This window comes from Strix aluco, chromosome 2 (assembly GCF_031877795.1).
Source record: "Strix aluco isolate bStrAlu1 chromosome 2, bStrAlu1.hap1, whole genome shotgun sequence".
In the NCBI taxonomy this organism is placed as follows: domain Eukaryota; kingdom Metazoa; phylum Chordata; class Aves; order Strigiformes; family Strigidae; genus Strix; species Strix aluco.
The window spans coordinates 52318286-52345245 of NC_133932.1; the positions used below are offsets into that span (position 1 = coordinate 52318286).

Sequence of the window (26960 nt, forward strand, 5' to 3'; positions counted from 1 at the left end):
GTAACAGACAGCCCTGTTTCCAGTGCAGAAGTGAATTTCATAGAGTAGTATAAATAATGTCACCTCACCACCTAAGCGGGGGGGGGGGGGGGGGGGGGGGGGATTAAAGAAAAAAAAAAATCTACCTGAACTTTTAAGTTGAATACTTACATAAGCTCATAGTTCAGACAGCATTTAAAGTCAGCAGTTCCCATCTCACTTCATGCACAGATACCATCATACCACATGCTGAACAAATCAGTGATTGTGCAAGAGAACTGCAAAAATATCACATTGCCATAGCTATGAAAAAATAGAAATAAAGAACTGCACAAGTGTTTAGCCTTTTCTACATCATATTCTAACATCCTATGAGCACTTCCGTCAAACAATCTGAACAAGTACTTGAAGAAAATACAAAATAACGGTATAGATATTGTTCTAAGGGACAAGTTCTGGCTCTTAAGGCTGAACGTGTCTGCGAGATGGGTTGTTTACATACATGCTGTGACACCTGCAAAATTTTCGATCAGAGCCCCAGGGGGCACCAAGAGGCCTCCACTGCCCTGAGCATCCTGCCCCTGTCCCTCTTGGCCACCCTTGCACGTGGGACCTCCCTGCAAGTACAGCCTGACCTCGTCCCTGCAGGGCTATGCCGCAGGTTGGCTGTGCCCAGCCCTGTCCCCTGCAGCCTCCCTTAGTGGGGGACAGGGGGACAAGGGGCAGCCTGGTTACAGTTGTGTCCCCACTCCTGCTTGGCTCCGTATCCTGCAGAAACCTCAAACCCATGTTGCTGCAGTCTCTGCTGCTGTCGACTGGACTCCGGACCTGACATGTTACCCTGTCTCCTCTGGGACTGTTGGTGTCCCTGCTAGTCACCACCCCAGCCCTGGCCAGAGCACCCTGTGGGAAAGGGCATGGTGCTGCCTGTGCTGTGGGTGCCCTCGGCCCCACTTGCTCTCTCTCACTGGAAGAGCACCGCTCGAGCTGCTCCCTGACATTAAGTGCAACGAACGACTACATTCATCTGTTAGACAAGAGCATGCAGTGATCCATCTCACAAATGCATAAACGTCATCCAGACTATAACAGACTGGTAAGGAAGAAAGGAAGTATTTCATGGCGACTTATCTCCCAACTCCTACAGAAAACCCTTTAAGGGACTGGCTCAGGGAGACCACAGAATGTTTGCCCTGTTCATTTCACTCGCTCACGTATCAACCTACTTTCTCCAGCAATGTGGGAGCGCAAGTGCTAAGGAATCTTCTGGAAAAGTTTCCAGCAGCATAGCTCATTTGAAACAACACTGCCCAAGAGCGGAGCAGGATCTGATACAGAGAGTTCATCACTCCCAATAGCTGCTTCAAGGTCTAAACTTTAAAACACAATAAACAAAAAACCCCCAACAAAACACACACCTTCTTCATATTGTAGAGGAAGAAAAAGGCACCCTCCTGCAAATTTTTCAAATTACTATGAAAGTGCTATGCTGGAAACAGAATCATTAAGGTGATGTTCTTGCAGGAAGATTTATAGAGCCAGGATCTGACCGCTAACACAGCAAGACCCAGAGCTGCAGGTGTGATGCACACAAAACCTCTGCTGAAATCCCCAGCAGTCACAAGTGAGAACTGGAGGTCGGGATGGAATTTTGCCATGGTGTTTATTTCCATATCACTGCCAATGTCTGGGGTCAATCCTAAAGTGAAAATTAATACTAAAGTATTTTCATATTTGTGTAATAGATAAAATATATTTTCTTTTTGGACATCATAGTTATACATGTAATTATTAATATATCATAAGAAAATAGTGTATGACCCACCATTCACAAGGCTACAATAGATGCATCAAGAAAGGGTAACGTTTTACATGTTACCAGGAAACGTACACCAGATCCTGGACATGAACAGGACTAGATTAGAGGGCTGTCAAGTCTGACGCCATAAGTACCAGAAGGACTATGAAATGCTGTCTCAACTCCAGAGCCGTCAATCATGCATGAACAAAGCGGCCCAGCTCTTCTCTACAGAGGAAGGACTCGTACTGCATCAGGGACAGGTATTAGGATTGCAAAGATGGAGGCCAGGTGGTGAATTCTGTGTTTCAAATGAACAGATTACCTTCCACCCCTGTTTTACTCCTTCTAAAAAGATTAATACAGAAAGTGATTCCACTGTGTGAATAAGGCCTAGTTTATTAAAAATGCACCAGGTCAACGGAGTTCTTATAAATTCTACTCAACTCCTACCCTTTTGTGGAAATCTGTTTCAGATAGCTCACAAAGTTGTATTAGTAAAGTCTAAAAGAGTTTGCTTTGGTTTACTGAGTCAGTTAGGGCAGTCTAAATTTGGAAATCATCTCACCTCGATCAGATCTCCTCAAAGCCCTGGTTCTTGAAAGGAGACCAAAAGAATCTTTTCAGATGAAACTGTACCTGAACTGTAGATCCATGGTGCAAGAAATATTTAAAACACACGTATGTAGTCAAGGAGCTATATGTTAGTTTTATTTGTAAAATACTTTATTCCTAAGAGCAAAATACCGTAATTTTATTTTATAAAAGTTAGCAAAAATTCATACATTTGAAACAGAAACAAGAAAACTATTTCTACTTTTATTCAATTATTCAATTTTCTTTTCAATATGGAAGCTATAGGTATGCACCACACTAACAGATTTCAGTGCCAGACAGGTCATTCAATAAATATATCATTCTACCATTAAAATCTGTGAAGGACTGAAAAAGTTTCATAAAACTACTGAAAAAATATAAGCATTTTTGGCTTTTTCTGAGGTTTGGAACTAGTAATATCTACACACAACAAAGTTCTTGACATTTACAAGAACAACTGTATAGAACAGTAACAGTAGAATTTGTTAACAGTAAACCAGAATGCCAAATCTGCAGTACAACATTTCTAGTAAAAAAACCCCAGAAATTCAGCCTATTTCTTAAATCCTACAGAAGACTTCTGCAAGGAGGTGGTAAGGGAAACTTAAATTACTAATTTCATACCTGGTAAGGCCATTGCATATCCTAGCTTGCAATAAAAAAGCTGATCCTATACTGTATATAAGAACACTGTGTGTTTGTTATGAATAGAAATGAAAACAAGTAACTTCACTATTTTATCCTATTGCTAACAAAAAAAACAAACTATGAAACCCTTGCCTTGGAGAGGATAGATTTAGTTGAATCTTGTTCTGCTATGTACACAGGCATAATTTTGGAAGCCACAGTTGCATCAGCTTTCAGCGGTGAAATTGGTTCCCTGTATCAGCCTTCTGAGAAGCTTCTTTCTGTGAAAGAGCTGGACATCTGAGACTACACTCAGACATAATGCAAGTGACAACGCAAGTTCACGCACCAGTCAGTCAACACATAGACAGTGAGAGGCCTGTGTCACTGATGTTGGAAAAGTAACAGAAAGGCATATACCGAATAATCCCCTCTTTTGAAAACAAACACAACAAAAAAACCCAAAACACACAACTGAGAAACCCCAAACAACAAAGAACGCACCCAGCAAAAAAGCCATTAACTTCTGTACAGTTACTGCTGTTGAATTTCAACTTACAAATGAAACTGAGGGGGATGTGAAATTGAATATATATAGTCATTAATTTTAATTATTTTGTGAGAGTTCACAACATCGAAGTACTTTTCAAAACTAATTTGTTTGGGTTTGGGTATTTTTAAAATATATAATTCAGTGCACTAGTAAATCTTAGTTTGGATTAGTGGACAGAAAGGAAAGGTCATGAATATTTATTATTGACAATAATTTCTACCTCCAAGTAATAGAGGAGCCAACAAGGAGAGCTGCTTTGCTGGACCTCATACTCACCCACAATGAGGGGCTTGTTGAGAATGTGAAGGTCAAAAGCAGCCTTAGCTGCAGTGACCATGAGTTGGTGGAGTTCGGGATCCTGAGAGGAGGGAGGAGGGTAAAAAAGAGGCTCACAATCCTGGACTTCAGGAGAGCAGACTTTGGTCTCCTCAAAGATCTGCTAGGAAGAGTCCCATGGGATTAGGGCTCCGGAGGAAAGATGGGCCCAAGAAAGTTGGTTAAAGTTCAAGGATTGCGTCCTCCAAGCTCCAGAGAGATCCATCTCAACAAACAAGAAGTAAGGCAAAAATGCCAGGAGGCCTGTGTGGATGAACAAGGAGCTTCTGGACAAACTCAAAAGAAGCATAAGGAGAGTGGAAGAAAAAACAAGTAACCTGGGAGGAATGCAGTGACATTGTCTGAGCACCTGGGGATGAAGTTAGGAAAGCTAAAGCCCAACTGGAATTGAATGTGGTGACGGATGTCAAAGACAACAAGAAGGGCTTCTGTAAGTGCAGAGGTGACAAAAGGAAGGCTAGGGAAAATGTAGGCCTGCTGCTGAATGAGATGGGGGACCTGGTGACACAGGACATGGAAAAGACTGAGGTACTTTTCAAGTGCTTTGCTTCAGACTTTCCTAGCAAGGCCAGCCTTCAGGAATCCCAGGTCCCAGAGACCAGAGGGAAAGGCTGGAACAAGGAAGACACACTGGATGGAACAGGATCTGGTCAGGGAATACTTAAGCAAACTGGTTATATGTAAATCCAAAGTGCACGCACAAGAGCTGAGGGAGCTGGCTGATGTCATTGCAAGGCCACTCTTGATAACACTTCATCAATCATGGCAAATGGGAGAAGTGCCCAAAGACTGGATGAAAGCAGATGTCACTCCTACCTTGAAGAAGGGCAAGGAGGAAGACCCAGGGAACTACAGGCCAGTCAGCCATACCCCCATCCCTGGGAAGGTGATGGAGCAGCTAATCCTGGAAACCATTTCCAGACAGATAAGGGACAAGAAAGTCATCAGCAGTCATCAGAGCATGGCTTCACCAAGAGGTCATGCTTGTCCAACTTGATAAACTTCTGCGATAAAATGACTGGCCTGGTGTATAAGGAAATCAGTGGATATTGTCTACCTGGACTTGAGGAAGGCCTTCGATGCTGTCTCCCATAAGATCCTCAGAGACAAGCTGCTGATGTACGGGCTGGATGAGCCACCAGTGAGGTGGACTGGAAACTGGCTGAATGTCCAGGCCCAGAGGGTGGTGGTGATGAGTGTCATGAAGTCCAGTTGGAGGCCAGTGGTGTACCCCAGGGGTCAGTACTGGGTTTTGTCCTATTCAACATCTTCATTAATGATCTAGATGATGGGCAGAGCGTACCTGGGATGTCCTAGTGGACACGAAGTTGAACATGAGTGAGCAATGAGCCCCTGACACAAAGGTGGCTAATGGTTCCCTGGGCTGCACAAGTAGGAGTGTTGCCAGCAGGCTGAGGGAGGCAATTCCTCCCCACCACTCAGCAGTGGTGAGGCCACACCTGAAGTGCTGGGTCCAGCTGTGGACTCCCCAGCACAAGAGAGGCACAGACATACCAGAGAGAGTCCAGCAAAGGGCCACAAAGATGATGAAGGGACTGGAGCATCTCTCCTGTGAGGAAAGGCTGAGAAAGCTGGGACTGTTCAGCCTGGAGAAGAAAAGAATCAAGGGGAGTCTCATCAATGTTTATAAATACCTGAGGGGAGGTTGCAAAGAGGACAGAGCCAGGCTCTTCTCAGTGGTGCCCAATGACAGGACCAAAGGCAATGGGCACAAACTGAAACACAGGAAGTTCCCTCTGAACATCAGAAACAGTTTTTTACTGTTTTTACTGTGACAGTGACTGAACCCTTGCCCAAGTTGACCAGGAAGTTTGTGGAGTCTTCATCCTTGGAGACATTCAAAAGCTGTCTTGACAAGGTGATGGACAACTGGCTCTAGGTAGCCCTGCTTGAGCAGGGGGAGTGGGTCAGATGACCTCCAGAGGTCCCTTCCAACCTCAACCATTCTGTGACTCTGAGAATAATCACTGCACATCTTTCAAGATTTTAAGTTAACAAAGGCAGGATGACAAGCCTCTAGACAAGCAGCCTACCCACACAGCAAAGCAAACACGCCTAGCTTTGTAGACCTGAGCGTTAAAAGCTATGAGCTTGGGAAGGCGTACCACTGATGCTGGTCATCTCTGACTGCATACCAATGGTACAGCATGTGTCCTCAGTTTTAACTGAAGGACCAGTGACTTGAAGCTCATGGAAATCATTATTTCTCACATATGAATCAGGATCCAAATCTTCTAGGGTGAAAGTTGCAGCAGATTTGCATCTTGTGGACATCCACAGCAGTGGATGAGACATATACCAATGAACAGCAGACCAAGCCCCTGAAGTAGTATTTTGTTTAATTTTCATCATGAAAAAAGAGAACTAACCATTAGACTGTTCTGGATGCTTTTCTTGTGCTTTTGTAGAGCTAAATCAGAGCAAAGGAAAACATTACTAACTGTACTTACATTGTTGCCTGCCTCTTTTCTTACCCTAGAACACTGCTATAGGAGGCAAAAAAGCGAGAGACACGTAACAAGTTAGCTAGATGCAATAAAACAATTTTTTTCCTTTCTGCATTAGATATTTTTGCTTAAAATATCCAATTGTCAAAGCAAGTTTCATTCCTCACACATAATGAGATAATGTAGTTGGCTATGAGTCTTCCTCCAAGGAATGGTCCATTCTTTCCTCTCCACACTTCTATCTGCTTCTGCTGTATCTTTTCTAATCAGATTAATTTTTCAATCAATGAGTCATGAGAAGGTGCTTTTAGGGGGGGAGAACATTGCAAATGCTACAGAGAACAGTGGAAGTAATTTCTGAGGAGCACAAATGCTACTTACACAAGGAGTTGGGGTTCCCAAGTCTTCTGCTAACGTTGGTCTCATGAAATAATACTTTTAAGTGCTGCTGACAACTCAGTATAATAGGACAACTCAATGTAATAGGTTCTATGTGGGATTTATAAAAACCTGCTAAATTAAAATTTGAGCTGGATGGTAGAGAGTTTCAGTCTGTGAGATTGATAGTGTCACTTTCAAATGGCTTTACTGAAGTGGGACTCTGTGGAGGACTCTTTGCACTCAATGGTGGCGCTGCCAAGACTTTCCGGCGGATTCCAACTGTAGCCTTTTTATGGTCATGTCTGAGACTGCGGATTGTGCTGTTTATGGCAGCCACACATGCCTTCCAATCATATCCGGTTTCCTTTAGATCAAAGGATGGATAATTCTCTTGAAGAAAGTCTAAAAATAAACAAGTATATAATAGTGAGTTATCAATTATTTATGCAAGCTATATACTCTTTTTGGATGTAATTAAGCCAAAACAAGTACATGCTACCAAAACAGGACAGCTAGGCATATTAGGAGGCTTGAAGAGCAAAGCTAGAGGGCAGATTCCCCCCCACCCCTTTCTGTTTAATTTGCAAATGAGTAGCAAAACGTCTAAGCATAAAAACAAAATATGCAAAGAAAGTGTGTAACCATGTATGTGGGCTTGATCTCTTGAAGTGCTGAGTAACTTCAGCTTCTAATGTGGTCAACCAGAGCAAAGAAAACGACCAAGTCCTCCTTTAGAGGATCTCTGACAACTATATTCACTAAAATGAAACACAGCTGCAGAGGAGCAACAGCGACAGAAAAACTGCAAGAGCTTGTTCGTTATCATACTGCAACAAGATCAGCAAACAAATACTTGAGTTTGGTAGCAATGGGATAAATAAGGTAGGACTATGGCACCTTTCTCCCCTTCAACAAGTAAAATACGTAGTTTTAAAAAGAGATTTTTATTTTTATTTTTTTGATTACTGAGGAGTGATTGTCCTTCTGAGCTTAGCTGAATTACATGTGTGCTCTAGGCAAGCCCTTAAAACATTTAAATAGGAACCAAAAAGGAAATATCAGCTGTCATTTCAAATCAAAGGCAATACTGTTTCTACTTCTCTGATTAACATCTAGATTTACCTTATCATAATGAAAGGTATAGCTAGTTGATATTATGTCAGTTTTGTTCTTCCATTGCTCTCACATATACTAGCAAGTAAAAACCCAATATAGTATCATTGTTTACAATTGATATTCTAACTTGTGGTTCCAATCCTGGTGTCCTGGTTTAACTCCTGCTGGCAACTAAGCCCCACCCAGCCACTCCCTCACTCCCCCCCCCCAGTGGGATGGGGGAATCAGAAGAGTAAAAGGGAGAAAACTCATGGATTGAGATAAAGGCAGTTTAATAGGTAAAGCAAAAGCTGCATGCACAAGCAAAGCAAAACAAGGAATTCATTCACTTCCCTTCGGCAGGCAGGTGTTCAGCCATCTCCAGGAAAGCCAGGCTCCATCAATGTAAAATGGCAAAACAAATGCCATCACGCCAAACTTCTCCCCCTTCCTTCTTCCCCCAGCTTTATAAGCTGAGCATGACATCTTATGGTATGGAATATCCCTTTGGTCAGTTGGGGACAGCTGTCCCAGCTGTGTCCCTTCCCAACCTCTTGTGCACCCCCAGCCTACTCGCTGGTGGGGTGAGGAGCAGAAAAGTCCTTGACTCTGTGTAAACACTGCTCAGCAGTAACTAAAAAATCTCTGTATTACCAACACTGTTTCAGCACAAATCCAAAACACAGCCCCATACTGGCTACTATGAAGAAAATTAACTCTATCCCAGCTAAAACCAGGACACCTGGAAACCTATTTTACCAGAAAAGCACGGGTCTAGGGGAAGGAGAGAGAAAAACTTGTGCTCTTGCAGTTTACTCTGTTCTGGCAGAGTGAGGGCAGGGAGCGAGAGCATCTGAAGTTCTTTCATTCCCAGGATGTTCCTGTAATAAAACTATGCTGATAAAGGATACACAAGCTGTTGGCTGAAGCAGCCATCAGCCTCTCTCCCCTCCATCCCTGACAGAAAATTCAAGAAAATGCTTGGCCTCAGAGCTACAGCACAGAACCAGAATTCCTACTACCAGGCCTACAGAGACTTTGTACATGGCCCACAAAACAGCTTTTAAATTATGCCTTTTCTTTCACAGAAACTGACCAATTGTTGGGACTACAGTAAGGCTATGTGGGGCCCCTTCCTGCTCTGCAGGGTTACATTCCAGGAGCCGACACAGCCATCCAATCAGGCCATGTTACAATGTTAAAGAAAACAGGGCCAGGGACTACCCTCTGGCCCCAGAGCCAAGTGACACGGCCTGGCTGCAACCACAACACAGAGGACTTTGTCTCTTATCTGCTCTGCAGCCTACATAGTGCTCCTGCAGCCCTGACACACTTAATATATCTTTTGAATGCTTCTTAAGCTCAAAATGTCATGAAACAATGTGTACTATGGGAGTATACGGAGATGCTTAAAGTGGCAAAGCTTCCCAGGCTAGTGGTGAAGGAATATTTAAGGTTTGGGAAAGCCCACTCTTATGTATAGTCTTGCCATATTGGGAACCGTTTCTGACACGCTCTGTCTGTCAAGCCATGCCCGGACGTCACCCCAGAGAGTGCAAGTCCCAGCTCCATTTTATTTAGCACTACTGCTGTATCCTCTGAGGCAATCTTGCCACACCTGCAGAGCCATTAGGCTGCACTGTCCAGACCTTAACAATCCTCTCAACCTCCCTATACCCCAGGCATGCTGAAGAAGCGGTTTCAAGATTTGTTAGGAGATGCACGTTGCAAAAAATTATGATCAATCATAGAATAGCTCGAGTTGGAAGGAACCCATAAGGATCACTAAGTCCAAATCCCTGCTCCTTGCAGGACTACCTAAAACTAAATAATACAACCAAGAGTGTCATCCAGATGAGTGTAACTAGTCAAATATGCAACCTTATTAACCCAGTGAGCACTACCCCACAGTGATATCCGTAAGGACACAGCAGGAAGTAAAACCCTACATCAAAGCCAGCAGTGTTGGGAAATGTTGAATGCACTTCACTATTACACTGCCTGCAGCCTGCCATCCAGCCCAGTAAATAACACCCCACAAGCAAAACTCAAGAATTCCTGCTAAAGGAAGCATTTTCTCTTCAGATTTCTCATAGAAAAAGCCAACTTTTACAATGAAAATATGACAGGAACACAGAAAATTAAAGAAAAGGTGTAAAGATTTCTATACTGCATGACCAAACCTTTTCAAATATGTTGAACTCTCTAAGAATCTGTAATAGCTATGAAGCAAACAGCCACCCGAAACCTGATGATCTTTTCCCCAACACCATTGTTTATGCTGGCCATGCTTAAATCTTACCAGATAATGCCAACTTTTCTTCTGTGTTATAACCCATACCCCCTTTCTACCTATGATGTGCTTCAGGTGCCTCCTCACTTGCTACATAATTGTTATGCTAATTCTACGGTCACAGTTCTTCTTGCTTTATCCAGCCTAGCAGGAGGGAGCGAATGAGACTAACAGAAGATTTCCTCTCTGGAAGGAGCATGGATCAGTGTTCCAGAAGTCTTAATGCCGAAGTGAGAACAATTGAGAAGTCAAAACACCTGCTACAACTCCAACCATAACATACCCTTCCTCTGCTTCTGGAATAGAATTTGCAAATAGAATAAATAATACCAATTTCCTGAAGACATCCTGGATTCACGTAAGCTGAGGAAACTGCACAACTGTCCATATTCATACAGTGGAATAGGCTGTTACACATTACTTGAAAAGATACACTTCAGTAAAATTCATTATTCAAATAGTTCAAACTGGTCTAGTTCAAAATGCTGCCTGTTCATGTTGCAGCAGTCCTTATCTCACCTGTAGCTTCTAAACAATTAAATCATTTGCTGAGACCTCTTAGGTGAACAGGGGTGGCTGACCTCTGAGCCCTTAGAAGGGCAAGGCACTTGAATCTGTTCCTTTCTGATCACACTCACTCAGGCTGTGAGGAACCTTGGGAGGTCTCTACTCCAATCTTCTGCCCAAAACAGGGACAACTCTGAGGTCAGACCAGGTTGCTCAGGGCTTTGTCCACTGAGGTGTGGAAAAAGGACTGAGATTGCACAACCTCACAGAGCAACGTGCTCCACTGCTTGACTGTCCTCATGGGGAAAAGGAGTCTGTTCATATCCAGTCTGAACCTCTCATTTCCATTTATGTCTGCGGTCTCTCACCTTCTCACATTCAATGCTGCAAACAGCTTGACTAGTAGGAGTTCACTGACAAGACAGATGGTGGCAGACTGCTACTAGGTTCGCTTGGAGCCTTCTCTTTCCCAGACCAAATAAGCCCAGTTTCCTCACTGGGCAAGTGCTCTAGTTCCCCGTCCCTCTTTGGTGGCCCTCCAGCTTTACCAATATCCCTTTTTTGTACTAGGGGACCCAAAATTGGATGCAGCAATCTAAATGCAAACTCATGGGTGCTAAACAGAGGAAGATAATCCTCCCTCTTCATCTACTGACTGTGTACCTGTTAATACAATCCCAATTTGCTGTCAAATGCAAACCTGATGAGGGTTCTCCGTTGTCTCCATGTCATAAAGATGTTAAACAGGCCAGGTGCCAGGACACACCCTTGCCATACCCCATGTGCCAGTCACCCAAGTAGAGCATGACCCACTACCCTCTGAGCACAAACATCCATCTAGTCCTTTAATGTCCACCCATCCAAACTGTAACATCCCAATATGAATACCAAAATATTGTCAGAGACAATGTTGAAAGTCTTGCTAAAAAAATAATCAAGCTAAGTTACAGCCACTGCTCTCCTCTCATGCACAAATCCAGTCATTTTATCACACAAGGCAATCAGATGTGCCAAACATGATTTACCCTAGGTAAAAACTTGCTGACTGTTCCCAACCACCACCACCACCCAGAGGCCTGAGACACCTTCATGGTGCAGACGGAGGCAGAGGAGGCACTGAGCACCTCAGCCTAATCTTTAGGTTACCTGTCCCATTCAGCAACAGGCCCACACTCCCCTTGCTCAATCTTTTACAATTAATGTTGCGGTAGAAGCTCTTCTTGCTGTCCTTCACATTCCTTACAAGTCTCAACTCTAGCTGAGCTTTGACTTTCCTGACACCATTCCAACACTCCCAGGCAAAGTTGTTAAATCCTGCTTCATAAGCTGTCCTTGCTTCCAATCTCTATATACCACCTTTTTGTACTGGAGCTCAATTACGGATTCACTGCTTAGTTAAACCTGTCTCCCTATAACTCTACGGGTTCTCCTAAGTGTCAGGACAGACTCTCCTGTGCTTGCAGAATGCTGTCCTTAAAGACCTACACACTTTCCTGACTTCTCTCCTCTTCAGAGCTGTCTCCCATATGCTCCCACCTATGAATTTCCCGAATAAGCCATAGTCTGCTCTCCTAAGCTACAGCGTCTGTACTCTCAAACCTTTTTAACTCTACTCAGGATCTTGAGGTCCTGACAATACTACAATACCTGGTCTCTACAGGCAATACTGCCATCGATTACCACACTCCAACCCTGTTTGTGAAGAGCGCCATAACCTGCTATGCATTACCTCTGGTTGGCCTACCTAGCCCCTTTATCAAGAAATTATTCCCAACACCGTCCAGAATCCTCCGGGAGTGCTTCCATCTTCCACTGTGTTGCCTTTTCAAGCAGGTGCCACGGAGACTGAGTTTCCTCATATGAACCAGGTTTGTGATCTGGAGACTTACATATAACTTTATCTACTTTCTCTCAACTTGTTCCACTGCTTGCACTAATACCTGTCAGTACAGTTTCGCACTTACTTCTGAAGCTCCATGGTTTGTTCATAGGATACAAAGGTAATCACTCTTGTTAATTTCCCCACGTTATCATTTGAACAGAGATTTTCTTACTTACCTCTAAGAGCGTTAATTCTGTTGCAGTCCAGTGGGCTCATGCCACGTTCAAGATTACCATATACATTGCTTTTTACCAGCACATCTTCAGTGAACATATGACGAATTAGGTAGCGAGCTGACAACTCTGGCCGAGACTTCCCCTTAGCTACATAAATGACTGAGAAAGGCAACTGGACATTGCGCCACGGACTTCCAAGAAGTTCTAGAAGGGAGAGGGGGAGGGGGGGAGGTTTTACTTATCCAATACAGGCCGTGCTTCAAAATGTCTGTATTACACTAAAACTAGGACACAAAAAAGTTCTCCCCGAAACTACTGTACTTGCTTGGAAAGACCACAGCAAAACCGTAATGCTACAGCTAATACTAAAAATGCAGCATGTTGCAAACAAACGTCTAAGTAGCCAAAAAACCCTGCCTGTTTTACAACAGTGTAACAGCACTTCTGATATGCTTTCAGCAATGCTAGTAATGTAACCTGCATTATTAATGACTGCTTTCTAAATTGTTTTCATCTCATGTGAAAAGATGCCGCTATTCCAATTACATAAGTAAATAAAAGTTCCGTTATTTCAATGGTGCTTAGAACCTGTAAGTAGAAACTGAAGAACATACGAGAGTTTTTTCAATTACTTCAACTTGACTTCACTGCAAACGTTAAAAAAAGCAAAATGCATAGTAAATCAGGAGGTCTGTGGGATCAGACTAACAAATCTTGGGTGCAGGAGCAGATCTGATAGAGCCCAAAAGTGATTCTAATTATATAAATTATTTCCAAGGGCAACTACCTCAGCTCATTTTCCTTGAAGCTCTCTAGAGGCATCACATACTGTACATGGATTTTTTTCCAATGCATTTGTATATTGTGCATTTTTATTAAAAAAAAAAAAGTATAAAGGCTGCTTTAAGGCTTTTATTGTCCTAAATTGTCAGTTTTACAAAAAGGCGTGCTCTTCTTCAGAAATTGCAATACCATTCAATAGATATTCTGAGCTAGCTTACTCCATTAAGGTAGAATATCTACCAAATAAGAAAAAACAAGGCAAGTGTGAAATAATTCTTGAAGACTGAACAGAGTATCTTACAGCTGAACTTTCCAATCTTACAGTGAATATGCATTATGGGACACTGGTAGATGCAGATCCATGTTCTGTTAGCCAGGTAATATTCTTGTTTACTCCCATGAAGACTTACTATATATACAGCAAGACTGCCTTAAGAGGAAAAGAAGAGTCACATAGTTCAGCAAATCCCTTTACTACACAATTTCACCTATAGTAGCATCTTCTGCCTCTCACTGACCATTTAAAATGTAACACACAGATCCAGAAGATGAAAATTTCTTAGGTTACCCATAGGTTCCAAAGACTGTGATTTCTTGACCAAAGCTGTGTGGAAAGCTTCTGGAAACTTATCCAATCCTGAATTCTGCAATGTGTCAGTTGTGGAGCTGGTCATTTTCTGACAGTTTTGAGAATTGCCTTCACTATCTTCATTATAATTTAAATCTACACAATGAGATGTATCTGGAGTATCAGCCAGTTTTTCCTTCCCCTCAGCTGTCTCCTGAAACATTAAATGAGGTTAGCACATGCACTGGGAGAGCCTACTAGTTTTCTAATTAGCATTCCAGTTCATTTCCCATTTAGTATAAATTAGATTACAGGTATTTACAATATAGTTACTCCTGAATTTCAATCATGAAAACCATAGGTGAAACAGATACTAAGTATTCACAGATCTGCACAAAGCTTTTTAGAAGCAGAGATAAATGGAGTTACAGGTGTTTTGGGAGTGATGTTTCAGTCAATATAAAGTTGAAATGCATGGCTGGATATATACACAGGAAAGCTTGTGAAAACAGTGCTAGCAGTTACATGTTCAAGCACGCAGTCAAATTTGACGCTACTTCTGGGCAACATTTAGAATGCTTTCCTTTTAGTAGCCTATGCTTATAGATCTCTTAACTGAACGCTGGACATATGAGCAGGAAGAGGCAGAGCAAGAGAAAGGGGTATGCTTCCAGTATTCCCCGTATGGAACTAGTGCTGCAGTCAGCAGGCCTGTGCTGAGCAACGCAAAGACAGAACCCAAGGAATTTCCAATTAGAGCACTTGTATGATGAGGAGTTCAAATAATTAATTTGCAAAATAAGCACAAACTTAGTTCTCAATAAATTATCACCTTGAGACAACTTACTGGGTTTATTTTTGTTTCAGAGCGTAAACAGCGGATCATAGCATTGACATTTGTGATACAGGTTTTCCAGTCTTTTCCATGCTCGCTCAAATCATAGTTTGGAAAGTTAGTTGCAAGAAATTCTGCATATAAAACATAGAAAACTTTTTAAGCTTTGTGACAAAAAGTGGTATTTAGAAGTAAGTATTCTAATGTAGTAAGAAAGAGAGAAAGCTAAGAAATGCTTCAGGTTTCAGGCTCTTCATTTGGAAGCTTGAGATTTCCAGCTTCAATTAAAGAGAGATAGCAAACTCATGTTTTGAAGCTAAGCAGCACTATCAATTTAGGATGTGCAGTAATGTTCACACTTTGAGGTGTGAATAATGCTTTTATTATTAAATATTTCTTGGTAGAATTAGGGGAAAGGTGTGATTTGTCATACTAACTTTAACAAAAACCAACAAAATAACCCCACAAATCACAGAGACAGGGTAATGCTGATGCTGCAACTACTTCACATGGCTTAAATAATCTCCCACCCTTTAAAAAGGAAGGGGGAGATGTATAGGTTCACACATACATGTCATGGGATCTGTGTAAATGGTGAAGATGGGGAGGGCATTTTTTTTTAAAATGCCAACCCATTTCTCAAACAAACAAGAGAAATGAACTTAAAGAAAGAGTACTTAAGAATCACGAGTTAACATTTGTCCCAAGTATACCATGGTCATTAAAAGACCCAAACCAAACAAAAAATGGACCAAACAAAAAAACCCCCACAAAACCCAGGCCACACACAAACACAAAATAAGTTGTAATGAAAAATTTAGAAACAGTCAGCATGACTGATGAACACGGAGTACACAAAACTAGGTGAAATCAGAATTGTTTTATCCAAACTGAAGAAAAATGAACATTGAGAATTACAAAGCAGGAATTTCAAAACCAGAAGACACAGCAGAGTGGAGCATATCCACTACTGCATTTATTAGTTCACCAGTAGCTAGACAATGATTAGTAGAAATATATAGAAAAGGACTCCTTGTAAGTTAAAAACTCTGTTAAGTATTAAAGAAATAAATCTGTGCATTTTGAAAGGTAGCATACCTCTTATTGCAGCAATTTTGTTGGGATCCAATGTTCTGCGCCCTCGTGCACCCACTCCCATAATGCTGCACAATAACGTTTCCTTGGGGAACAAGACACGAACTAAGTAGCGCGCTGCATACTTTGGTTTAGTCTTTTGCCGAGCTTTCATCAAATAGTTTCCAAGAACTTTTACATTTCTTACTGGATCACCAACAAACTCTTTCATAAAACAAAAACATTTAAAGAAAAAAAAATTAAAAACCCAATCAAGTTGTTAAAAAAGAACACTTTTTTAAACTCCTTCTCTTGAGCTCTGTGGTACTCTTGGTATATGTTCTCTACTACAGCTAATTCTACTATGTATTACTTATCTTTGCTCTTACAAAAGCAGCTTTAAATTGGAATGGTAACAGAAATATCTTTTGATTCACATTAACCACCAACGTAACTAACTGAAATAATAACACCCAAGAAAATATATTAGACACATAAAAGTCCGAAATGTTTAGACTAGCCTATTTTACACCTGTGCAGGTACCATGTATGTTTTCAAGACAATGACCCACAAAGAATGGCATATCCATACATAGTACTGCTAAACCATACACTGTTTACAAATTTGCAGATAGATATCTTGAGTATTTCACCTAGCATTCATGCAGCTCTTCAGCTGTATGAACTTACTTTTTAGACCAAAAGCAACTAAAAACCTCATAGCTCAGCCTTCCACATAACTCGGGGCATTTATACTTTAGAAAGAAGTGCATTAGTTTTTAAAACATAGTGCTCTTTTATACATACTTGTTTATTATAATGCAATGATCAATGGAATCCTTCATTTTCTGTGGAATTAAGTATTTTGAAAGAAACCAGACACTGGAGGATTTGAGGACAGAACGGATTTTTCACTGATAAAATCCTCCACAAGAAGAAAACAGGTATTTCCTTCATACAAATCAGGTAAATTGCTTTCTTAAATGCAAAACATGTATACGGGCATATGCTTCACTTAGCTTTACTGACAATCTTTTTTGTCTTTTTAAACATATGCATAGCATGCATACATTACTTACGACATACACGCAGGTTAAAAATAGGTTACATGAAGTGTATCAAAAGAGACAAAGAGGGCCTAGTCTTAAAAGAACCCAAAGCATGTACTGTAATCAAAGGCTTGTAGTAGTCTATACATCTGTATACACACTGCAGAGGTTTTTAAGTGATCCCTGGTACATTAAACATTCCTATGACTTTGTTTCAAGAGTTTTAAACAGTATTCCACTACAGAAATGCTTGTAAGGCAGCCAGTTCTGCTCCTTTACTTTTGCTAAATAATAAATAAAGATTTCTTTAGGTATATTTTTTATACTAGCAGCAGTTTTTTTAGCCTTTGTTTCTGAGTATTTATTATGAAGGAACTCACCAAAGCTAGGATTGATGGAGACTGAAGAAGATGGCAGTTCTTTACTAACATTCACACTCCCAGGTGCATTTCTGTAGTTCACCACCACAGCATTATTTCCCAGACTGGTCTCAGATGGTGCTGGCATTGCTGATGATGCCACTGGTGAAGATGCAGCATTGACAGTACTTTCCACAATGCTGGCTACAAGATTTGATCGTGGAGAAAGATCAGGCATCCTGTTAGCTGCTGTGTATGATGAATGCAACGAATGCGTAGAAACTATAGTGGGGAGTGGTGGGCTCTGCCTATGAACAGGCTGCTGCAATTCAAGCTGAAGACTCTGTTGAACATGTTTTGATGTGGAATTGACCTGAACGTGGCCATTTTGTAAAGCAACCCTTATGACAGGGCTATGCCTTCCCTGGCCTGCTGAAGAGAGATGAAGACTTGATTCCCTTTCCATGGATTTTTGTACTCTTAGTTTTCCTTGGGGCAAATGACTGGAACTTCTGTATGTAAATCCAACTGGTTTCTACAAACGTGATTCAGAAAACAAAAGTTAAATTAAATGTATCTGGTCATTTTCTTCTTCTGCAAACCAGAAAGACTAGATTTTAATAATGACACTATTGGCAACAGACTCTTCATTGAAGTAGTCATTGTCAAGAAGCCAGTGCTATCACTTTTTAGCGTTCCCTCTCTTTTATTCTTCCTTACAGTTTCAACTAAGAGTTCATCTGGTCAGCTTCAACATTTCTCAAGTTTTCTCCACCTGGAGTGCTGGCACAACTGCTTTCTAAAAAGCCAGAGAAATATATAATGAGAAAGGCAGCTTTGTAAAGGCTCTTAAAAAAAGCTCTATAAAAAAAGAATAGGCAAAATAAAATTTAAAATGTCAGCCATTGACCCAGACTGCTGAATTCTCAAGGGATGTCTCCACTGCCATGTCAGCTTCCCTTTAAACAAAAAATAAACAATACACTTTCTCTGCAGGCTGTTTCTTCATTCTGTACTTGCTAGCTGAAAACATTAAACATTCAGATCTCATCTACAATGGAAGATTCCAAAGAAACTAAGACAAACAGGGACAGGCTATGCTTTTTACCACTTGGAGTACTTTTATTAAGAAACATATGCATCTTAAAGCAGGCATTCTTGTTCAAAATACAAGTCACTGAGCAGCAGCTACCAAATGTAGCTGACATGGGTTTGGTTTTTTGTTTGCTTGTTTTGTTTTTTTCGTGGTGCTTTTTTTGTTTGTTTGTTTACAGAAATCTGATTATATTCCACCCTTGTAACCTTTAAAAAAAAAAATCTATGACCTGAAGAAAGGCTTATGTGCCTGAAAGGTTGTCCATTTCTTCAGCTATTAGAGTTGATCTAATAAAAGAAAAAAACCAAGTACCTTTACCATGAGCCTTTCCTTATTTATATCCTTATCCCATCATGGATACAACAATGGTACGGCTGTAAAAAAAATCTACAGCATTCCTGATGGTTTTAAAGATAAAGTGCTAACAGAATGAAAGAAAGTGGTTGGCAGGTTGCACTTGTTGGCCTTCCCCTTGCACCTTATAGCGATAAAAGCTGCCTTCTTCAAAAAAAAAAAAAAGAGCAGCGCAGGTCACACTTAATCTGAACGTTAAAGCAGCTGCCATCCCACATGACAGAGGGGAGCGTAAGAGCAGAGGTCACAGGGTCCAAGCATAGCTGACAAGACCAGTTCGTTCCCTGAATCTAGTATTTTTGGATGTGTGGACAGTACAAGCTTGGAGTTGCAAACAAAAACGCATTCCCAAATAAAACCTAGTATCCTGTTGATAACTGACATGCATGAGAATGTCATCATTTCTACCCACCCTTAAAGCAAATGGCCTTACTGATGTGTCTTGACATCTCCTGACAGCAGGATCACCTCTGCCACATTAAAAGTTTTGAGTATTGTTGACAAAGAAAGGTCATTAAGGATTTTATGATCTTCTTCAAACATCATCTGTTACGTTTTCCTTTTAAAGAGCATTGTTACAAGTACTAATATTTTGACTCCTCAGTTAACAGTGGATTGACCATATAGGAACAAAATGGATAGTGTATACTCAATATCAAGCCTTCTTAAAAAATTTGAAAACAGGTGCTTTATTAAAAAAAACCAAAACCAATTCTATACTGTAATGGATATGACAACACACTGTTGACATCTAAAAATCAGTTAGTTGAACCAGCCTGAGTGATGCATAAACTCTCTTGTAACTGCAGAAACCAATGAAACAGCACACCACATCTCATAAAGCAGCAACACCAATATACCCAAGTTTAAGACATAACCCACACAATTAATTTCTGTTCATTCCAATACAAATAGAGTTTTACAGCATCTATCACACCATCCTGAACTTGATGGGGGCCACTGGCCCTTCTGTGACCATTGGTCAATAATAACACAGGAGACTGAATCTGGCATATAGAAAGAAACATAGAATAATTTAATTGAAATAGATTTTAAGTCTACTACTTTGCTCCTACTTTTAATCTTAGTGAAAGCAGAGGATTTCTTTAAAAATAAGCACCAGAGGAAGTGAGAGAATTAAGGGAAAAATAAATGTCTTGTGTCTTTAATACTCACAGGTTTGAGCAACAGTGGCTTTACACGAGCATGCTGCATTTCTGAGACCTTCTGATGAAGCAGGTCAAATTTTTTATCCAATTGCTGAATGGCATCATACATGGCCTGACAACAAATGTAAGAGTGAAAACAGTATTGTTTCACAACAACCCAGTTTCAATCTGAAGAAATCAAGAAAGTTCAATTAAGGGCAAACTTCTTGCCCTAAAACCGGGGAAGATCTGTAGATAATATATACACTCTGTAAGCATAAAGATCAACATAGATACAAAATGCAAATAACAATGGTAAAGCTTACTCTTTGGTAAATAACAATGGTAAAGTCACAAGCTTACTCTTGTGACTTTAATGTGGCTGACACTTAAAGGCTGTTCTTCCTGCTCCCAGCAGATATCTTATTTTTACCTATTTGGTATGTTTTGCTTTACATTGAAAAGCTACTAACAAGCTCTAAGGCAAGTTCGGTATTATGATATGCTATTTCAAGTCATAGTAAGTTTCCAAGTACACAGGTAAAAGGCTTATAGGCAGCCACCAAAATACTGATTTCTCTATCACCAAGGGGAAATGTATTTAGAAAAATACTATCTGTAAAGTAAAAGTCCTAACTGGAATTGAATGTAGTGACAGATGTCAAAGACAACAAGAAGGGCTTCTGTAAGTGCAGAGGTGACAAAAGGAAGACTAGGGAAAATGTGGGCCTGCTGCTGAATGAGATGGGGGACCTGGTGACACAGGACATGGAAAAGACTGAGGTACTTTTCAAGTGCTTTGCTTCAGACTTTCCTAGCAAGGCCAGCCTTCAGGAATCCCAGGTCCCAGAGACCAGGGGGAAAGGCTGGAACAAGGAAGACACACTGGATGGAACAGGATCTGGTCAGTTTAAGCAAACTAGACATATATTAAATCCAAGGGGCCTGATGGGATGTGCCCACAAGAGCTGAGGGAGCTGGCTGACGTCATTGCAAGGCCACTCTTGATAACACTTCATCGATCATGGCAAATGGGAGAAGTGCCCAAAGACTGAAAGCAGATGTCACTCCTACCTTGAAGAAGGGCAAGGAGGAAGACCCAGGGAACTACTGGCCAGTCAGCCATACCCCCATCCCTGGGAAGGTGATGGAACCGTTTCCAGGCACACAAATGACAAGAATACCACAAGGAATAGGCACAACATGGCTTCACCAAGTAGAAATCACAGCTGACCAACTTGATAAACTTCCATGACGAAATGACTGGCCTGGTAGATGAGAGTAGAGCAGTGGATATTGCCTACCTGGATTTGAGGAAGCCATTCACCACTGTCTGGATGAGGTTGGATGAGTAGGCAGTGAGGTGGATTGGAAACTGGACAAATGGCTGGGACTAGAGAGTGGTGATCAGCAGCACAAAATCTAGTTGGAGGCCAATGACTAGCAGAGTACCCCAGGGTCAATACTGGGTCTGATCCTGTTTAACATTTTCATTAATGATCTGTATGATGGGCAGAGTGTACCCACAGCAAGTCTACAGATGACCAGACTGGCAAGAGCGGCTCATACACAAGAGGGTTGTGCTGCCATCCAGACAGATGTCAACAGGCAGGAGAAATGGCCCAACAGGAATCTCATGAAGTTCAACAAGGGGAAGTGCAAAGTCCTGCACCTGGGGGGAACAACCCCAGGCACCAGTACATGCTGGGGGCCACCCAGCTTTTGGAAAGCAGCTCGGCAGAAAAGACCTGGGATCTTCTGGTGATTACTAAGTTGAATGTGAGCCAGCAACGTGCCCTTGTCGCAAAGGTGGCTAATGGTTCCCTGGGCTGCATTGGCAAAGTATTGCCAACAGGTTAAGGGAGGTGATCCTTCCCTGCTTCTCAGCACTTGTGAGGCCACACCTGGAGTGCTGGGTCCAGCTGTGGACTCCCCAGCACAAGAGAGGCACAGACATACCAGAAAGAGTCCAGCAAAGGGCCATGAAGACGATGAAGGGACTGGAGCATCTCTCCTGTGAGGAAAGGCTGAGGGAGCTCAGACTGTTCAGCCTGGAGAAGTGAAAGCTCCGGGGCGCATCTCATTGATACATACAAATACCTGAAGGGTGGCAAAGAGGACGGAGCCCGGCTCTTTTCAGAGGTGCCCAGTGACAGGACCAGAGGCAATGGGCACAAACAGAAACACAGGAGGTTCCATCTGAATGTCAGGAAACACTTTTTCCACTGTGAGGGTTACTGAGCCCTGCCACAGGTAGCCCAAGGACATTGTGGAGACTCCCTTCTTGGAGATATTCAAAAGCCATCAGGTCATGGTCCTGGGCAACTGGCTCTAGCGGGCCCTGCTGGAATAAGAGGTTTGGACGAGATGACCTCCAGAAGTCCCTTCCAACCTCAACCATCCTGTGACTCCATGAAATGGGATGTAAATGATGTATGGAGAAATCAATTCAGACATGACTTTTAGAACAAACGTGGCATTGAAATCAATTGTATCCACATTTTTAATAATCACAGAATGAATAATAAAGAATTTGAAAAAACCCACTTATTGTATTGAAAGAGTCTGATCTTCAGTCAATCCCCAAGATCAGGTTTTCTTTCAGATGTTAAAAGTTCAAGTTGCCTTATTAAAGCAATCAGGTGCAAGCTTTTTGAAAAATATTACTGTAAAGGCCCAAATTTTCAGAAATAAAAGCCAGACAAATCAAAGCATTCAAAGTCCATCAGTTATTACTATATGTTACTCTGCAATATAGAAAATTCCTTCTTCATTGATTCCAGGATTTAGCAATTCAAACATGATGCTTACGTAGTAATTTAGACATACACTTTGTGCCATAACAGTTTAAAAGGAATTAAATAACAGAATATTAATCTAGTATTGAAAGGATGCTGACAACTTGAAAATATCAGGCACACGTCATCAGCTGTTACTGAAAAAAAACACACAAGGACATTGTAACTATGATTTACAAAGAGGAAACGTGTCTTCAACTAACTAAAGCAATTTTTTTTCTTGATCTACAGCATAACTAGACAGAAATTTTTAAAAATACATATGGCTATGAAAAAAAATTGCTAGATAGATTTGTAGTAGATAAAATTGAAAATAATTTTAAATTCTATCAAAACCAACAGTTATGTTTCAATACAATAGCTATCTTTAAAAAAAATTGAATATCTTAGACAAAAGAATCTATAAATCTTCCCCAAATTGAAAATATCTCAAAGAAGTCTAGAAGACCTTTAATCAGTGTGACAGTACAGGCATTATTAAAAAGCATCATGTAGCCCTAGAGCAGATTTACTGGGAGAATGGGATAACAGTGGGGTGAAGGAGACAGAAAGGGGCTAGTAGACTACAAAAGAGGCTATCGCCTCTCATTAGCACTACTTGCTACAGCACATATTCCCAGACTAGCAGCACGAATGTTAGTCACACAATCTTAGTCAGTTTTCTTCCACAGCATTGCTGAATATGTGTTCAAGGATACTTACAAGACATTAATACTTGGTTACAAGCCACACACAAATTATCCTCCCTAAAGCATGGTCTGAATGTCTTTTACTCTGTAGATTACTGTGACTCCAGAGTCACATAAGGGCTCACCTGAATAAATATGGGATGCTTTTAATTTTCAGTGCACTGATTTTCAATCTTGCCAGCTACTGCTTCAGAAGTCAAAAGCAAAGAACTAGCCAAAACAGCACCACCAGGATTTTGGTGCATTTTGGCAAGACTTGTGTACTTTCAAAAGCTGGGTGTGTATGACAGTCAGATCTTTCCCATTACTGTGAAGCCCCTCCCAATAAATCACTAGACTACATTTTGTATTAAAGCTTAATATTTGAAAAGTATTCTTGCCAGGTATGGTGTGAGAAGTTCAGAGAATATGAAGTAGCAGATTATTTTTTCATTGACAATATTGAAGCAGACAACTGACAAATGAACAACCATAAAGGATGAAGTCATAGGTTATCAAATATAGAATGAAAATCTTCCTGAAATTTAACTAAAATTGTTTAAATGTCATTTCAGAGATAAAATAAAAAAATTACCTGGCAATAACTGAGGACCTCCATAAGAGTTTTCTGCTGATCTCCAATGTAGGAAGCTTCAGTGTAGGAAGCTTCAGATACAATACTCCCCTTTTTCATTAAAATAATAAAAAAAGAGTGTAAGTTAGTAATATATACACAGTCTTAGGATATCACATTAAGCTAATAAATCCCGACTTCAAACCTCATGTGTTATTTTAGTCTTCCCCAAAACATGGATCCCCAAAGCAGCCTTTCAAAGTCAGTCAAAAAAATAAATTAACTTACACATTCATAGTCTGGTTCATACTCATAAATGACACTGTCACTATCTTCATATTCTCCTTCCCTGATTCTCATCTAGGAAATAACATAAATAACTTTTAATGTCTTGAAAAATAAAAGAATTCAAAATATAAACTACAGAGAGAACCTGCTAGGAATCCAACTTGGACACTTTCAGTTGTAGCTGTACTCCCTCCCCAGCTATTAAAGGGCCCAAGAAAGCGAGACTTAACGCAGTCATCTCATTTATGTGCCTGTGGTTAGGTCATATGAATACTCACCTCACTTTCGCTCTAAGAGTATCTTATTCTGGTTTAACATAAGCCTCTTGCAAATTTATACGTATCTTTATTTGGTTATTCTAAGGCCAGAACTTTCTCATCTAACTATATCTGTACTACACAGCCAGGCGTATGTAATTATGAGACTCCATGTAGATTTCTACACTAATTTAAATAAATAAATTTGAAAAAAAATGTGTATTTATTTCAATGGGTATAACTCTGCATGCAGAAGCTGTAAAAACGTCTAAAAGACAAACTTTTCTAACGGCTTGAAAACTGCTTTTAGACAGGAATCAACAGTGCCACCACCTGGACAATTCTGGTACTTTTCCTTGACTAGATGGGAGCAGTTCCTATCCACCATACATTTGAAAGGGCTCAAATCAATGAATTTCTGATTAAGACTAAACTGTGATGCATGAAAGTTTTGCTTGTGTTTGTTTCCCAAGGACTCCTCAACTGTTTTCCCTAGGTCTCTTTGTCTAGACAAAAGTAAAACGCTCCCTATATAACTCACTGATAGCAGACTCAAAGCCTTCAATGGACACTTGGGCAAACTAAAATAAGGGGAACTTGAAGAAAAGGACACAGAGATACAATCTAGGGAGGATATCTCACCAATTTAGGAAGAAGACACCCGGAATTCACAGTGCATACTCTGGAAAGAGCGGACACCATGAAGATGACCACATACTTCTTCCCTCGACCACCGAAGACCTTCACTCTATTTTCACTACGCATGCTTGGACTATGTAAATGAATTCTGGGAACTCATTATCATAAGACACCCCTTTCCAGGAAATCTAATGAATATGTATAATTTGTGTGTATGTAAACTGATGTCCCTTGCTAGTTCTTGGAAGCCCTTATGGTGGAGAATCCCCAGGGCGACCCCAGCACTGTTAATAAAGAATATCTGCTTAACAGTTATATTGGATTCTGACTGTTGAGTTAATTTCTTCATTTCACATTAGAATACCATAGAATTAAATATGGTGACATGAACTAAGCTTCAGACTGCCTCAAGTTAAAAACATATGTAGTCTGTCTTCAGAGAGAATTGTTCATGGAGGCAAATCCTTATTCAACATTAAGTTTCAACTCTCATTATCCTAAATTGCACAAAGAGATTTTTACCGAAAAAACAGGAGCATCTACATGGGTAATTAGCAAATTAGCGTAAATTACTCTCCGCTGTACACTAGCTGTTGTTATGCACATGTACAGTATTCAGCATAACAAGATTTTACTCTTGCTAGAAGCTTCCATGCCCTACATGGATATCCTACCCACACTTCTTCACTGGGATGTCATCAAATGAGCGTACAAAAGTGAAGGAAAAAGACATTCCCAATAACATTGAAAGTGGCCTCAAAACAAAGGGCTACTGTTTGGTGAAACATACCACATTCTGTCCCACTAGAGTAGGGGCAAGTCGTTTTCTTTTATTATGTGAAAACACAAAATCCAGTTTTTCAGGGCTGTGACCACTTCCTCTCTGCATACTGGCTGAATGGTTCATTTGTGATCCCACTTTTTCAGCTAGCATTGATAAGCCTTCACTTCCTGGAAAGGTGGAGAAAAAGTAAAGCATATCAGCAGGTTTCCCACAGCATTAAACACTTCACTACAAAAACCATGCAGAGTCATTAATTTTTTTACTTTCAAACTGCTTGGTTATTTGAAATTTTTTTAGTAGCATATTATTAAACACTTATTAATCCAATTTATTTAGATCTGAAATTATAAATTCAATTTAATATTTTCTTCTAAACCTTCTCCAGCCCCCATTTTATTTGCCTTGCTTTTCACTGTTGATTCTCTGTTCTCATTTCCACATCCAATTGTACAAAGTCACAGCATTCAAAACCCCAACAAAACCAGTTAGCTATGGGTGTATTGCCTGAATTTCAATGTAAAAAACACTTCCCATTTGTTTAGTCCTCAGCTGTCCCTTCCCTACACTTATAGGGTCCCCCCCAGTTTTGTCACTGAAGCACCGTGCAACAAAGAGAGATCTGCTCCAGGTACCTCCCCTGTTGAGTCAGTGTAGGTCAGCAACTACTATCAACACGAACTATCAACAAGTGGGACACAAAATGTCTCCACCTCTTCACATGGGGACTTGGCACAGTTCAAAGGCCATTACCACAGTTTATCCATCCTAATTCTTTTGAAGCCCACAGGATTGCCAGACCTACCTTTTGAAGAATGTCAAAGGATTTTCACAGTTAAGAGAAAAGGTGTATCTCTACTGCCAAATCTGCCTGTCCATCATTTACAGGTTTCTACCTCAAACTTTCAGGAAAGGGCTATTGCAGCTCTTTTTAAAAGAAATAAAAACACACTTAAAAGGAAAAAAAAACCCTATTTCCCCTTGAGTTCTATATATT

The 26960-nt window shown here is 40.8% G+C and overlaps 1 protein-coding gene across 8 annotated transcripts in view; it reads right to left on the bottom strand.

Moving 5' to 3' along the window:
* Positions 1 to 2466: 2466 nt before the first annotated feature.
* Positions 2467 to 26960, bottom strand: part of BEND2 (BEN domain containing 2) — a 35134-nt gene continuing 10640 nt past the window's right edge. For 6 of the 8 annotated variants that reach the window (XM_074814722.1, XM_074814715.1, XM_074814717.1 and 3 more), the window contains 10 exons: positions 25973 to 26133; positions 24287 to 24358; positions 24020 to 24109; positions 19987 to 20091; positions 17382 to 17895; positions 15977 to 16177; positions 14891 to 15012; positions 14044 to 14257; positions 12693 to 12896; positions 2467 to 7141 (listed from right to left, as the gene is read on the bottom strand). In XM_074814722.1, coding sequence (XP_074670823.1) covers positions 6906 to 7141; positions 12693 to 12896; positions 14044 to 14257; positions 14891 to 15012; positions 15977 to 16177; positions 17382 to 17895; positions 19987 to 20091; positions 24020 to 24109; positions 24287 to 24358; positions 25973 to 26133 — 1919 coding nt within the window. In that variant the 3' untranslated portion in view covers positions 2467 to 6905. Of the gene's footprint in view, positions 7142 to 12692; positions 12897 to 13993; positions 14258 to 14890; positions 15013 to 15976; positions 16178 to 17381; positions 17896 to 19986; positions 20092 to 24019; positions 24110 to 24286; positions 24359 to 25972; positions 26134 to 26960 lie in introns of those variants that run through there. The other 2 variants (XM_074814716.1, XM_074814723.1) reach the window with 2 other exon arrangements.